At 39.3% G+C, this 14,690-nt stretch overlaps 1 protein-coding gene across 1 annotated transcript; it reads left to right on the top strand.

The window, feature by feature from the left end:
- LOC132988761 (PDZ and LIM domain protein 3-like) lies at positions 1–13,824 on the top strand. Its single transcript, XM_061056335.1, has 7 exons — positions 1–189; positions 6,434–6,585; positions 7,639–7,723; positions 7,843–8,030; positions 9,950–10,077; positions 11,448–11,559; positions 13,129–13,824. The coding sequence occupies exons 1-7, from the start codon at positions 97–99 to the stop codon at positions 13,316–13,318; spliced, it is 948 nt and encodes a 315-aa protein (XP_060912318.1). The 5' UTR covers positions 1–96; the 3' UTR covers positions 13,319–13,824.
- The last annotated feature ends 866 nt before the right edge of the window (positions 13,825–14,690 follow it).

Here is a 14,690-nt window from a genome sequence, read left to right as displayed (position 1 = left end):
GATATCACTTGCTCTTTAACTGTGCTCCTCATAGTATGCAGTTTACTTCGTGTGCTGTTGTAATCTAACAGCAGGGAGGGGAGACATTAAAGGGTCATGCCACTCAATGTCGTGCTGGACGGCCCGGCCCCCTGGGGGTTTCGGCTGACGGGAGGGAAGGACTTCAACCAGCCCCTGACCATCTCCAGGGTGAGTCAGAGATGAGAATTCTCTTTTAGAAGCATACACGAAAAGTAAAGAGTGTTATTAACTAGATCAAAACAAAGCCTTTCAACATATTTATAGTTTTACATCTAGTTTGATGATCTACAATTTGACAGTGTTTCTGCAGTTGTTATGGCAACTTTAAAAAAGAAAGTAGAAGTGAATGTGCCTCAGTCTGGTGAGAATTGAGTTCAACATCAGTTGAGTTTCCAGGAAAGCTTCATTCTCCAAAGACTCTGTCTGGACTCAGTGTGGTATGAGGTTTGCACCTGTGCCACAGCAAATGCAAGAGGCTTAGATACAAATAGCAGCTTACTTTGTACTCTGAAATGTGCTCACACACACACACACACGAACACAAATGTCTCGAGTGGATTTGTGGTGGTGGAATTTAGGAGCTGAGTGAAGATACCATTTTATTTCAAATAAAACCTGCAGGGTGTGTAAATACATTGTAGGAAAAATAAATAAACCATAGTACAAAAAGAAAAGGAATATACTGTACCTAACTTTATTTTTTACTTAAAGCTTCTCTGAGAAACTTTTGGTTTGTGTGGATTTTGGCGCCCCCTGTGGATAAAGCGGTATGCCACCTCTCTGTGCTGACTTTGCCCCAGGCATGTCTAAGTAGTGTCTTATTATGAAACTTTAATTCTGCTGTCTTTTAAAAGTAAACTATAACTTACTGTTAATCATCACATTAGACATTCGTAAACAGAGGCTATTTCTGCAGCGTACTGTTACTCACTTTGTCTGACATCTATCCCACTGTAGCAGTTTCAAGCCTAATTAATAACAAAATAAAAATCATCAGTTTTCTCGCAGACGGCCTAATTTGCTTTAATAAGTCATAAAGAAGCATCCATATTCCTTTCTGTCTGTTTCATGACCAGATAAAACTCCTCACAGGAGCTTTAATCCTTCAAATATTCAGGACATTCATGCTAACTGAGGCAACACAATGAGGATGAAGTCATCAACTATTGCAGAAGATGGTCGTAAGAGTTCCTGTGTAGGCTTCTATAATAACGTTTCAGCTGTTCAGAAGCTTGTAAATGTCAGCTGAAGGTCAGCGAGCAGCATCATGCAGCTCGTCATGTTTGCAGACTGACAGCACGGGCAGAGCTGGGAGATGACAGCTTACACATGTGACACATTCAAGGAATCTCTGAGCCACCAAACTAGAGATGCTTGGGCCTCGATCAATAATTTATTCCAGGATGATGGTCTCAAAGAAAGAGAAGTGCAAGACTTGAGACTTGAAACTCAGATTTTATAAATTAGGGTACATTTTTGTCTCTTGGTGAAAATGACCATTTCCTGGAGCTGATATGGTATTTCCTGTCTCTACAAAGTACAGCAAAACATCTTTATCACATTTAGTTGTGACATGGTGTTTTTTGAGATTATTTATAGAAGTTTAATGTCATTTTATGAGAGACTGTCACTTTAGGTAGCTGAGAGTTGGAAAAGCAAAGTCTGTTTTTGTACTGTATGTAGCTGGAGGTAGTGGCCAGTTAGCTTAGCATAAGATTAACACCAAAAATGGAGGTTAGGAGAGAAGGGTGTTGTTGCATTGTTGTGCTACCACTAACTTATCAAGTGTTTCAAGAGTTTTTAAATTTAAGTCCCAAAAGATAAAAAATGTCAAATTAATTGATTTACAAAATGCACCAAGTTTGACTCTATTTGAGGAACTTTTTAGCTGCCAGCTCTTGGATTCAACGACTCATTATCATTCACATGTGATATTTACCTTAACTGATCAGGTACTGGACGTGTTGTTTCAAATTTGTTGCAGATTGCTGGCGTCGGAATTTGTTTAATGGGACCTGGCAGGCAACATTTGCATTCAAAAATGAGTTGGGCTTTTGTGTCATTGGGATCTGTTCAGACTTGTTCATGATGTCAGAAAGGTCATAAATGTAAATATTTACATGATCTGGCACGAGCAGAACTGGTATCTGCCTCTTTATAGCCAGTTGCATCCAGCAATGTCATCATGTGGTGTTAAACGATGTTTGAGCACACAGGAGCTAACAACATCTCACCAACACATTAACATGTTTGATGAATGCTCTCAGATAGCAAACAATCAGCACAAAAAGTCAAAGTCAGAAAATAACATTTCAAAATCCATATAAACATACAGTATACACAACACATTGCAGGTACATCATCAAAGGCTTACATGATAACATATCTTCACACCTGCACAGGAAAGGTCTCATAAATGTTAAAGTATGAAAGGCAAATGTCTAAAATTCTTTGTTTTTACAGTTTGAAACATTTATTTTTTGAACCCCCTCTTTCAGCAAAGAGCTTTTCCGAACAGTGACGTCTTCACCAGCAGTCAGACTTTGTGTGCAGTATGCTTTGTGTCCCACAGGATCAACTGTGGAGAGACTCAGTGATCCTGCTCTGTCGTGTCTATATTTAGTGAGTGATGTCTGAGTAAGCCCACTGACTGAAGGCAATGCCCAAACCGCTGCTCTGCCCAATAACCTCACACCTGTTGTGTTAGAGGACACTCAGCGGTCCACATGAGAAGAGTGATGAGAGAGGACTGGATGGACGAGCTAGCAGAGGAATCAGCGAGGGTAAATTATGTATGAGCATTACAAAAGGAGAATGTAATCTCAGTACTGAGTTTGATTTGTAAAGTTAACTTAATACAGATACACTTTCTGTTATATAACAGGAAGTGTTACTGCTGAGAACCTTCAGGCTGTTTTGAAGTACAAGTGAATGCAGTGTCTCCCTCCACTGCCATTTTTGGTCAGGAACATCTTCCTGCTGGTGTCTCAGCTGCTCAAGGAAAGTAAACACAAGTGATTATCATCTGTGTCTTCAGCAGACAGCAGCCTTAAAGGAGCCCAGTGCCAAATGTACACATCAGGATCAGTTTACTTGATCTTAATGAGCTGAGAGCGACAGAGCTTGTGAAAAACAGCTGTGTACTGTTTTGTTTGGCTCTTGGGGAGGTTTTTCAGGTCGAAGAGCAAAACACTGATGATGTCATCGGGTTGTCTTAGGTTGAGTGTTAAATCTACACTTAAATAAAAACAAGCCTGCACTAATGCACTCATAGATACTGGCATTTAACAGGCAATAAAGGTCTAAAGGAACACCTCTGAGATGCATTATGGGGGGAGTGGCGGCAGTAGCTCATTGGGGGCAGTGAAGAAGGACGGCGATGACATATCACATCTCTGCAGTAAAGATCAGCTGTTGTTGGATCTGCATTCTTGACATCACATCCCTTCTACGAACCAAAACACACATCCAAAATTTGGATTAAACGTCAAAGATCCCTGAGGTCGGTACAGTCCACAGAAGAACAGATTTGTGTGTCGGTTTGAAGTTTGATGACTCTCCTGGTAGTGTTTGTTAAGTTTCCTTTCGTCCTTCCTATACTCTACTCTGCTAATCTATAGTCCACACAGCACCGCATGAGCCTCAACAGAGCTGTCAGTCGTGTTGGTACAGATGTTATACCTCAATATATAGCGTCAAAAAAACGAAATCTACTAAACTTCACTGAAAAAATGAACACTCGGGGTAAAAATCAGCATGTTAAGAACAAACTTTACAGGTGGAAAAAAAATGATTGAATGTGTATATTGACTTCACTCTCTGGAAGCTTTCTTGTCATCCATCTTTTTACACAGTCTAAGTGCAAAAAGTTGTAAACACTACAGCATATTATATAACCCCACACTCGGGTTGTATTGGGCAGCAAATTATTGAATATGATCACACCTAGTGAATATGAAGAAACATTAGCACTCACGGTTTTTTAGCACTCAGCAAGTGCCTGATTTAAATGTGTGCATTGAACAGAGGCTTCAGTATCTGTCTGTTCAGTATCTGTCTTACAACATTGTGAGCATTCATATGTGTGCGTGTGTATCAGTGCAACTTGGCAATGGTTCCACAAAAACCCTGTGTTGAGCCTTTACACTTTATGATTCCGCAACAACGCCATCGTTTAGCACCAATACACCAAGACAAATTCCTTGTATGTGTAAATGTACTTGGCAAGAAAACCCAATTCTGATTCTGATAAAGAAGTCCGGCCATCATTACTGCATCCGCAACGATTTAATGTTAGTGTCCCAGTGTGTGATTTCACGATTTGTTAAGGCCTTACCGACACATGAGACGCATCACGTGTAAACACACAACAGGAGATTCACACACACACACACACACACACACGCTCAAGACATGCACACCTTATTTTACTTCATCAGAGCTGGTGATTTTGATTCTTGCATATCTGTTTAACACAAAGAAATAAATGTAAAGTGTGTGTGTGTGTGTGTGTGTGTGTGTGTGTGTGTGCGTGTGTGTGTGTGTGTGTGTGTGTGTGGGGAGGCTAGAGAAAAGATGTCTCTCAAAGAAAGGAAAAGAAGGAAGCCAGAGAGAAAAAAGAAAGGTTTGGAAAGATGGTTGTAATTCAAACGTAGATAAATGTTTGACATGAGATCTGACTCACTTGGAAACAAAAGAATCCAATAAAAAGCCAAGTTCAGGCAGCAGAAACGAGAGCAGCGAAACCTGCAGACAGACTGCAGCCGTCTGTCGTCCGCTGATATTTATAGGCACATGACCTCATTCAAGTTAAAGTGTAACATCCCAGTGTTAGCTGAGTTTAATATGTCCAGTAACACAATCCGTCTGTGGATAGGTCATGTTGTAAGTGTAGTGGAAGTGGAAATGTTGGGTTGGGTTTGATGCTGCCGCCTGAGGGATCCTCGTTGAGCCTCAGGGCTTTCTGGGACTTCTTCTCCGTCTACATCACATCCTGTCCAGCAGAAAACGTATTTCATGGGAAGCAGTTTTTATCTCTGCGGCAGGAGATGGACAGTCTACGTGCATAAAAACCAACCAGGGCAGAGTCTTTACATAACTGCTTCTCAGAGAGAGGATGGTGCTTTACAGAGTGCATAAAGCTGAAACATTATAGAGTAATAGTAAGAATGGTCTCCATCTTTCTCTTCTGGTACTTATTGGAGTTTATGTTTTGTTTTACATTTTGGAGTATCTAGGCTTGGAGAGAAAAAGACAAAGGAATCCTACAAAGCTGTGATCCCAGCAGGGGAACAGGAACATGGGGTCGTGCAAGAGTTTTTTTTATTGACAGATGAAGTGCTACTGATAGAGAACAGACCACACTTCTCACAAGGCTGCCCCAGCTGTACATACTGTGAGGATTTAAAGGAAAGGAAAGGAAATCAGAGATTTTTGTTGAAGTAGCTCACAAAGTTACATAACTTTACTCCCAGATCCATAATAATGTGAATGTACTTAATCCCCATAAGTAAAACATTAAAAAAGGACAGAGCAAACAGCTGGGACTGTGATCTAGAATCTATTCATCTCTGAGTTATTTGAGAAACTCATAAATCAATTTAAAGGCGAAGAGTACTGTGTCAAAATCTGAGTTATTAAAACTTGGTTCAGATGCTGACTCTAGATGTTATTGATGTTAACTTATCCCTTCACATACGTATGTTATAAAGAGACAACGAGTAAGAAGGCAACATCTTTGCCTCACTGAAAATTCCAACCACAACATCACCTTCTCTATAATGCTACAAGATTTGTTTTGATGACATAAAATAAAAAGGGAAATACATGACAGTTTCATACAACATGCTAACTGATTTTAGTTGTTTTAGTTTAGATGAAAGCATGGACTCATATAGCGCAGTTCAGGACTATTAGGATCTATTTTGGTTAAAGTTTGGAATCTATTTGTGTATCTTTTGGACGTAGTTGAGAATACAAATGTAGAATACCCCAGGAGCTTTTGTGATTAGGTCCCAAACTTCTCAAAAGCCCTGGCAATTACATATTGCAACTTAGCAATGGGTTTCATTGTCGGTACGTACTATCCAGTCGCTCTTCATCTTTTAATGATGCAACTTGAGGTGATAAATTGGCAAAGGAGTCAAAATGACGGGTTTCTGAAAGGATTTACCAGCTAAATATGCTTCACACATATTTTGGAGCTATACTAGTATAAAAAAAGCCACAGTGTAATCCTCATGACATGATTCAGTGATCAACCCACACCTTGTTATGTTTCCCCGCTCTTTCGTTCGAGTTTTTCTTTAATTTGTCAAATTTGTTTCATCTCACTGAACACATAAACCGACCATCTTTCTGCACTGTCCATTATTCGTTTCCCCCATATACCTTTATTCTCTTTCACTTTCAGATCACTCCCGGCAGTAAGGCCTCTGTAGCCAACTTGTGTGCTGGTGACATCATCCTGGCCATCGAGGGGGCCCCGGCCTCGGACATGCTGCACTGTGAAGCCCAGAACAAGATCAAGGAGTCCAGCAGTCAGCTCTGTCTCACTGTAGAGAGGTCGGAAACAGAAAACATGCACACTACCTGTTATAACAAAAACAACAAAGCATTAGAAAGTAATAGACAGCTTTATCTGTGTTCTTTTCCTCGTTTGAAGGATGTTAGCTATTTAGAGAGCTTGATGAGCTAAAGCGTGTTTCAGAAACAAAGATATGAATTTGGCCCGCCTAAACTCCACTACTTTGCCTGCTTCTCAAAATGTGAAGTGTGTTGGGTTCATATTGTCTCTTTAGAGTGACATCACTGAGGGCATAATAATTAAACAATAGTTATTTAAAGTAATAGTTTTTTAAGTTCATGTTATCATGTTTCTGGCAGCTGGTATCATAGTCTAAAGTCCAAGCTGTTGTCATGATATTATTTTGGATCACTCTTTGGGCTGCTGTTGCTTTTACTGTGTCTAGTAAAAAACAGATGTTAATAAATGTTTCAATAACGTACACTGGTGCATAGAAGAAGCACTTTCCAAGCTGTTTGGCTTGTAGCCCTTTAAAACCAAACAGTGTCTGCTTTTGACCCCCAGTCACCAGCTGAGCTAAAGAAAGGAAATTAACCAGTTAATCGTTTTAATTTGCGTTAATGAAATTCAAAGGTTAGTAAACATAATTGTACCTGTCGAACATCTTATGAACCGTGAGGGTTTATTGTTTTCATCTCTGACTGACCTGTGGCCCCTTTCCCACATGTCATTGCACAGGGTGCACACTGGAAAGCTCTATTTTACCTTCTATACATTAAGGCTAACTTTAAAGTGCTCTTACCTTATGGTGCGTTACATATGGCCTCTGCCATGTCCTGTTTGTATAACAAACAGAGGCGGCTCATTTCCGCACATTTGAAAGGCTCTCTGCCCAATTTCAGACTCTACTGTCCTGTCTCTCCAATAAAGCCCCAAAAAATATGCTTGCTCTTTTTTTACCCGACACTAACCCCCTCCTTTTTTTTAAATTGGGTGTTTGAAAGAGCCAAAACAGATTATAAAGGTCATGATATATTCATCCGTCACCTTGGGCTGACATTCTGACCAGGATCTTGATTTTTTATTTACAGAAATGAATCCAAACTGTGGTCTCCTCGTGTTGTGGAGGACGGCAGAGCTCAGCCATACAAAATGAACCTGGAAGCAGAACAACAGGTTTGTATGAGCTTGAGAAGATAATACATGTTCATGAAAGGTAATCCCAGTTATTTTGCTTCGAATAATTAGTTTGCTGTTGTCTTACTAAAAGTATTGCTCTCTTCTTCTCCCCGCAGGAATATAAACCTATCGGCACAGGTCACAACCGAAAAGCTCAGCCATTTGTAGCAGCAGCAAACATCGATGACAAGCGCCAAGTGGTCAGCTCAGCATACAACACTCCTATAGGCCTCTACTCCTCAGGAAACATCCAGGACGCCATGCAGGGACAGATCAGAGGCCTGGTGCACCAAAAGCCTGGGAGGTGATGCTTCTCACTCAATCTACTCACTCAGGCTCATTAAAAAGCACCACACAATAAACATGCTAGATTTATTTTCCTATCGGTTTTGGAGACAAAATTAGGTTTAGGGTACGGGTTCCAAAAAAAACTTTTTGAGGTGATAAAAAATACAACTGAAGGCAAGATCAAAGAAGGATCGGGACACTATATTAAAAGCTCTCAGCAATATTATTTGAAAAAGCTACGTTTCAATCTCAAAGGTCTTCTCCAGACATTGTCCATTTATGATTCTAGCCTATTAGTTTCGACCGTGGAGGTTTATTGGGTTTATTTTGAGCAGGGATGGCCCAACTGGGGCACTGACTAATGCAGGGGGGGGGGGGGGGGGGGGGATGTGATGTGCAAACAAACACACAAATATCAATTATTTAACCTTTCTAACCTCTCCAATAATATCTACTTTATAACACAAGATAATGGCAACATAAGCTTGTTTGTTTTTTTTGACACAAAAATCAGATTCATGTTCAAATGCACAAAATGCACCGACACATTGCCAGTTGGTTTATTGCAAGCAAGACAGATTGTATTGCTTTTCTATGCACTTTTTTTGTGAAATAAATGTGTAATAATTGTAATTACAATTTAAAGTAAAAACAAAAAAAATAGGTTAAATTGGTCTGTAAAGAAAACTACTAGCAGCATTCTGCAAAAATAACTAATTGTTGGTTTTAAAATATAGTCCCGCCTCTGATAGTGCAAATAGCCAATCACAGTTTAGGATTTTTTTGGGTTGGCATCTGGGGTGGCCAATCAGATTTCTAGGGGGTCCCATCTCACCCCTGCCCACCCCTCTGGACAACATTTTACAACATAAATAATCTCTCCTCTGGTGCCCCCCTCAGGCCAAATTTTTGGTTACAGTCTGAGAATAGAATAGAATTACTTTATTGATCCCAAACTGGGAAATTGTGGTGTTACAGCAGCATGTTATCAAAGCAAATAAAACAATATAAGAATAGATACATAAATAAGCACTTACAATATAAAAAACAAGAATAGCATTATCTAAATTTATGTTGTGTTTTTTTGTATAACTGTGACAAACAGGGTTACTAACATGGCAGTACATACTTTTTTTTTGTTTGCTGTTGGTTTTTTTTTTTTTTTTTACATCTTACTTGATTCCACCTGCTGCTCACATGACTCACCTCCTGAGTCACTCTGTGTGTTTGAAGGTGTCAGCTGAGCAGCTTCTGACGATCACAGATGTGTTACAGTGTGTGAGCCTTCAGCCTTCCTCTCTGTTCATGAGGATTTCATTAGGCTACCTGATATATGGTGTGTCACTCAGAGAATTTACTACCAAGGCTCACAGGAATGAATCTTTCCATGACTTCAACACAGTTTCTAACATGCATCAAATCTGGCCTATCATGTCATCTGTTGCAATAAATTATTCCTCTTTTAGAATTATTTCTAGATTACATGGAAATACAGAGACATCAGGGTTAGATTCATTTGATATGTAACAGAACATGATAGAAGATAAGAGTGCATGTTGTAGAATCAGCCTGCTGTATCTTTCTGTAATCACTACCCTTTAGTTCCTCATTGTCCTCATCCCACCTCTACTCCTCTACATTTTTCTCCTTTTAAGGCTGACTTGCCACGCTGTAGCTCTGTAATCTTGAGCAGGTTCTTACTTGATCTCCTCCACTCTCAAACCAGAAAGAAACTAAAAATCTTCAGAGGAATGCTCTTAATATTAACATTCATTGTATCTGCTAGCATGAAGAATCTTTCTGAATAAATTTGACTTATAAGACTGTGAAAAAAAAATACTTTTTTGTGTCACAATCAAATAATAATTCATTCATCAATAGTTCTACATAGATAGAATGGTGGACTGTATTTAAGTGTGGATGGTTATGTATCAGCCCCAGACCTCTGACCAGCATCGAGGACTCTGACGTGTACAGGATGTTGCAGAGCGGCGAGGAGGAACCACAGGAGCCTCGACAGTCTGGCTCCTTCAAAGCCCTACAGGAGTCTATCGATGGTGATGGTGAGCTCTTCATCTCTCTCCACAGGACTTCTTACACAACACAAACACATCTTACAGGATGAAATGATTCACCTTTACAGAGACATATTTACACTTTTTTTTCCTGACAGAAATTAAGGCAAGGCAAGGCCAGTTTATTTATACAGCACATTTCAGCAACAAGGCCATTCAAAGTGCTTCACAGGAGACATCAAAAGCATCATGACAAAGGGAAACAGACACAGATTACTGCCTCAGTATAGATATTAAAATAAGTATTATAAGGCCCTTGTACAGGAACATACTACTTAAAACAGATGTGGTCAGTTTACCTTACAGATTGTTGTATTCAGTTTTCTTTCTGTGAGCTCTTCTCACTGTTTTAAAGTGACTATCTCACTTATTTAGAAAAATGATGAAATCACCTCCTGTTGCAGGTTTTGGAAAAGGTGGGCTGTTGCTCAAATGGATTTCAACATAAAACGCTGCCGCATATTTACTCATGAATATCAAACAAACATTTTAACACAAACAATGTTGCAGTGTTTTTTTTAAATTTGAGCATTTTCATTGTTGCAGTGTTGCGGCATTTAGTTCAGTTATATTACATAAACCGTCGAGTGATTAGGTTTGGGGCACAAAGATTGTAGTTCAAGTTAATTAATGACCTGACACAGCAGATATTTTAACATCAAACATGTCCTCATTAGAGTTCGGTGAAGGCGGACTCTTCTCTTTAGCTTTGGTCCAGGCGATAGACTGGCTGGTCCATCTGTCACTCCCCAGCTCCTAAGGTCATTACATATCAGACCGTCCTCTGGCAAGATGCTTAAACCTGTTGGTCTCAAAGAACATAGCATCAGTGGGAAATATCTCCTGAACGGGAAGTTGGTAACTTGCACTTGATGACCCTGAGGCCACAAGCTGAATTTTTAATAAAGTTGATCTTTATAGTATGTGTAAAAAGATGTGTGTTGCTGGAGCTTTTTGGACCTCTTCAAGCATTTCACTCTTCATGCACCTTGGTAGTTGGTGAAGGCTTCCTATTCTATTGCATTAGTATATTTATGCAACATGTTGAGAGTGAATCAATCTTTATCACACACAAATAAGAATACAAAATATGTCATAAATCCACACCTCAATGTACTCCCCTTATAATTCAAGTGGTGCATGTTAAAGCTAAACAATATGTCATTATGTGTTTCCTTTATTAACTGAGACGAATTACTGCCCCCTAATGAAAAAGAGGAGTGTCATTTTGGTTTCAAGAGGTTAAAAGGGCCCCTGCCTCATACATTTAGAGTGTTTTGTTTTGATTTATGTCTGAGTGTGGGGCTGTTTGTTTAGTGGTCTCTCTCTCTCTCTCTTTCTCTGCTCCATGTTTGCAGGCACTCGACCCATTGTAACCAGAACAGTAAAAGCCCCGTCAACCAAACCGACTCCACCCACAGGAAACCTGCAGAAACTGCCCATCTGTGACAAGTGTGGGAATGGGATTGTGTGAGTAAAAATAGAAATCATCTGTGATTCCCATTCAGGGTTTGCATCAGTACGAAAACAAAGGGTGGAGAAAATTACTGGAACAATACTGCAACACTACAAAGAATAACACGTATAGAAATGAATGTGTCTCTTTGTCTGTAGCTGAATACTGAGCAAGGTTCATAATGTAATATTTCATCCAGGGCTGAATACACTGTTATGTAAAGGCCTTTTGTTTGGACTAAAAGTGACGGAGAACCAAACTCATAACATTTAACACCTCACCGAAAAATCTTTTCACAGTTGACCACATAAACCTGAACCCAAAAGACAACTTTTCCTTTGAACATTAAATATGCGTGTTGTTAAAACCCTGATATTTAAGCTCCACTGAGGAATCTTCTGTTTGTGTTGATTTTGATACCCCCTGCGAAATAAGTGCTACCATCTCTGCTGATTTTAACCTGTGTGTATCTTTGACTGTAGTTTGACAAAAATCCCAACATGCTTTCTTTTATCAGTCAGTAGACTCACACATCTTGGAAACAAAGGCTGTGTTGGTAGTGTGCTGCTAATCTTCTCGGCAAACACCTACCCTATACGACATCACTTTCAGGCATATAAAGCAACATTATAGAAATGATCAAACTTTTCCTTGATGGTTTCGTTTGCTTACACGGGTCATAAAGAGGAAAACGTATTATTTTAGTCAGTTTCATAACATGTTAAAAAATACCTCACAGCAGCTTTAAGCTTTATCTTGTTGTCTCTTATGCAATTTTAAAAGTAGCTTCCTGATGTAAACATCAACAGTACATGTAGATTATGTATGTTATGAAACCCCTTTAATGCGGGCCTATCTTCTTTTTTATTTATTTTTTTATCTTCTCACTTTTTCTATTTTTGCACTGCCCTGCACCTATACATGATGTGCGTGTAACTACCTCTTTTTCTAAATGTAAATTATACGACATACGCGTAATAAATAATATGATATGTGTTCAGGACGATCTATAATCAGATTTTGAAATATTTTCTAATAGCTAATAGAATACGTTTGACACATTCAAAAAAAAAATGATGATGACATAAATCATATTTTATTATTTATATTTGAATTAAACTTCATTTAGGGGTCTTATTGTAAAGGCCAAGAGCAGCAATACAACATAAACTTACAGACAGACTGGACTTAGTGTATTTAAAACAAGAAATATATATGAAAAGGGGAATGATAATGTGGCTACGTTTTATTTCCCAAAAAAAAATGTGAACAAAGGTACAAATAAACTAAATGTAAAGCACGGTCAAAAACCAGTGTGCTGACCTAGCTCAACAGCTGCCAATAGAGCCAGCACTGGCAGCATGCTGTGAGCTTCAACCAATCAGCAGCCAGGGTTGACTGCAGTCTTAATTGCCTTTAATTAAGCATGCACAGAACACTAAAGATATCCACTGCACTCTCATATATAAATGCCTCCTATTTGTAACTGTATAAAACCTTGCTATTTAATTATTGGTATGGTTTGCAACACTCTCCATAAACTTTCTTTCCTTTTGACACCCTCTCCGTCTCTTTTGCTACAGCGGGACGGTCGTGAAGGCACGAGACAAATACCGTCACCCTGGCTGCTTTGTATGCAACGACTGTGACATCAACCTCAAACAGCAGGGCTACTTCTTCGTGGAGGGGCAGCTGTACTGTGAGACTCACGCTCGAGCTCGGACGAGACCACCGGAGGGACACGACCTCATCACAACTTTTCCCTCTGCATAGATTCCCCACTAATGAGCACAAACAGACACACTTTAGTCAAATATCCCCCCCCCCCCCCCCCCCCCCCCACATCTGTTTGTGTTATCTTACATCTGTTTGTGTTCACTTCTATGTTGTCTGTGTGAATTGTACTCTTTAAAAATACACTCTTACAGGTACGTAACATTACAAAGTTCTGACCTTGAGGTCACATCTATGTCTGAACAGGTTGATCATTGAACCTGGTTGTTAATAGAGCCAAGCAGCAGTGATAATAAACAGAAAGATTTGACATGTTCAGACCTCAGTTCAAACTGTAGGAGTGCATCTATATGTTTTCAATAAACAGCACCATCTTTAAAGCAGAATAACTCAGAGAGGCCTAAGTATAGTGATGGCATTAAAAAAAAAGGCCACGCACACAAAAAGAAAAATGTTTACAAGTGAAATGGATGTTCTACCATTATTATTTGTTTCCACACTTTGCTTTCTTTGTACATCAAAGATACATTAAATAGTCAAGGTGGTTTCTCCTTTTTTAACTCAGTGTGTTGGTTGCATGTGCGGCACGTATTTTCGCTGAAGGGTGCTGCACGGTACAAATGCATGCGCTATGTGTCCTTACCTTCAAAAGGCTTCAAGTTACTGTCAAGTCCAGTGACAGCCTTAGTAACTACCATAACCAAATGAAATATCTTATCTTCTTTAATATCTTCAAAATGAAGTTAACAATGCAAGAGAGACCAGAAACTCGTGTTAATATCACATACGTCTATCAAACAAAAACCAGCATCCTCCCCCATATATAGTAGGGTCATTTTTGCTATTCCTTCTGTCATGTTTGAATTTCCCTCGGGATCAATAAAGTATCTATCTATCTAATCCTTTATTTTTTAAAAGCAGCCAGTCAGCCCATCTCTGTACGGTTTGATACAATGGCTGAGGCTACGAGGAAGAGGACGGTGACAGATGAGGATAAGAAGAGTGAGTGAGTGAGTGACCGAGCAAGAAGGAGATTGTACATCCCTGCAGATATTAACCCCCTGAGGTGTAAGGCATTTTGCCCTCATTTTTCAACCCCTGGTCTCATTCTGTAAAAAAGGCATGTTTCATCTCACCAGAGTAATGCACAACCGTGTATACATCTATTTTTTTCAGGATGGATGTCAGATAAAGTTCCAAATCGTTCTAAAAACATAAATGCAAAATTAAAATTAAAACAACAATCACATTTCACAGATAAATGTTGAAATATAATGTACAACAAAGACTATGACGTTTGGACTCCTAAATGGGTGAAATAAACACTGCAGATATCAGAGATCAAAACAATCCTAACCATTTCTTTGAGAAAATCACCAGATGCTTTTTGTCTAAAATGTGAGTTTTGCCA

The sequence above is a fragment of the Labrus mixtus genome, chromosome 2, assembly GCF_963584025.1.
Source record: "Labrus mixtus chromosome 2, fLabMix1.1, whole genome shotgun sequence".
Taxonomy (NCBI): domain Eukaryota; kingdom Metazoa; phylum Chordata; class Actinopteri; order Labriformes; family Labridae; genus Labrus; species Labrus mixtus.
Note: the sequence above shows the minus strand (reverse complement) of the source record. Positions and strands in the feature narration are given on the sequence as shown.

What these genes read in the sequence shown, in the direction of transcription:
- LOC132988761 (XM_061056335.1), top strand. Translation starts at nt 97, where the DNA reads ATGCCACTCAATGTCGTGCTGGACGGCCCGGCCCCCTGGGGGTTTCGG. An exon ending in CTCTGTCTCACTGTAGAGAG is followed by an intron (nt 6,586 to 7,638) that starts GTCGGAAACAGA and finishes TTTTATTTACAG; the next exon opens with AAATGAATCCAAACTGTGGT. An exon ending in ACCTGGAAGCAGAACAACAG is followed by an intron (nt 7,724 to 7,842) that starts GTTTGTATGAGC and finishes TTCTCCCCGCAG; the next exon opens with GAATATAAACCTATCGGCAC.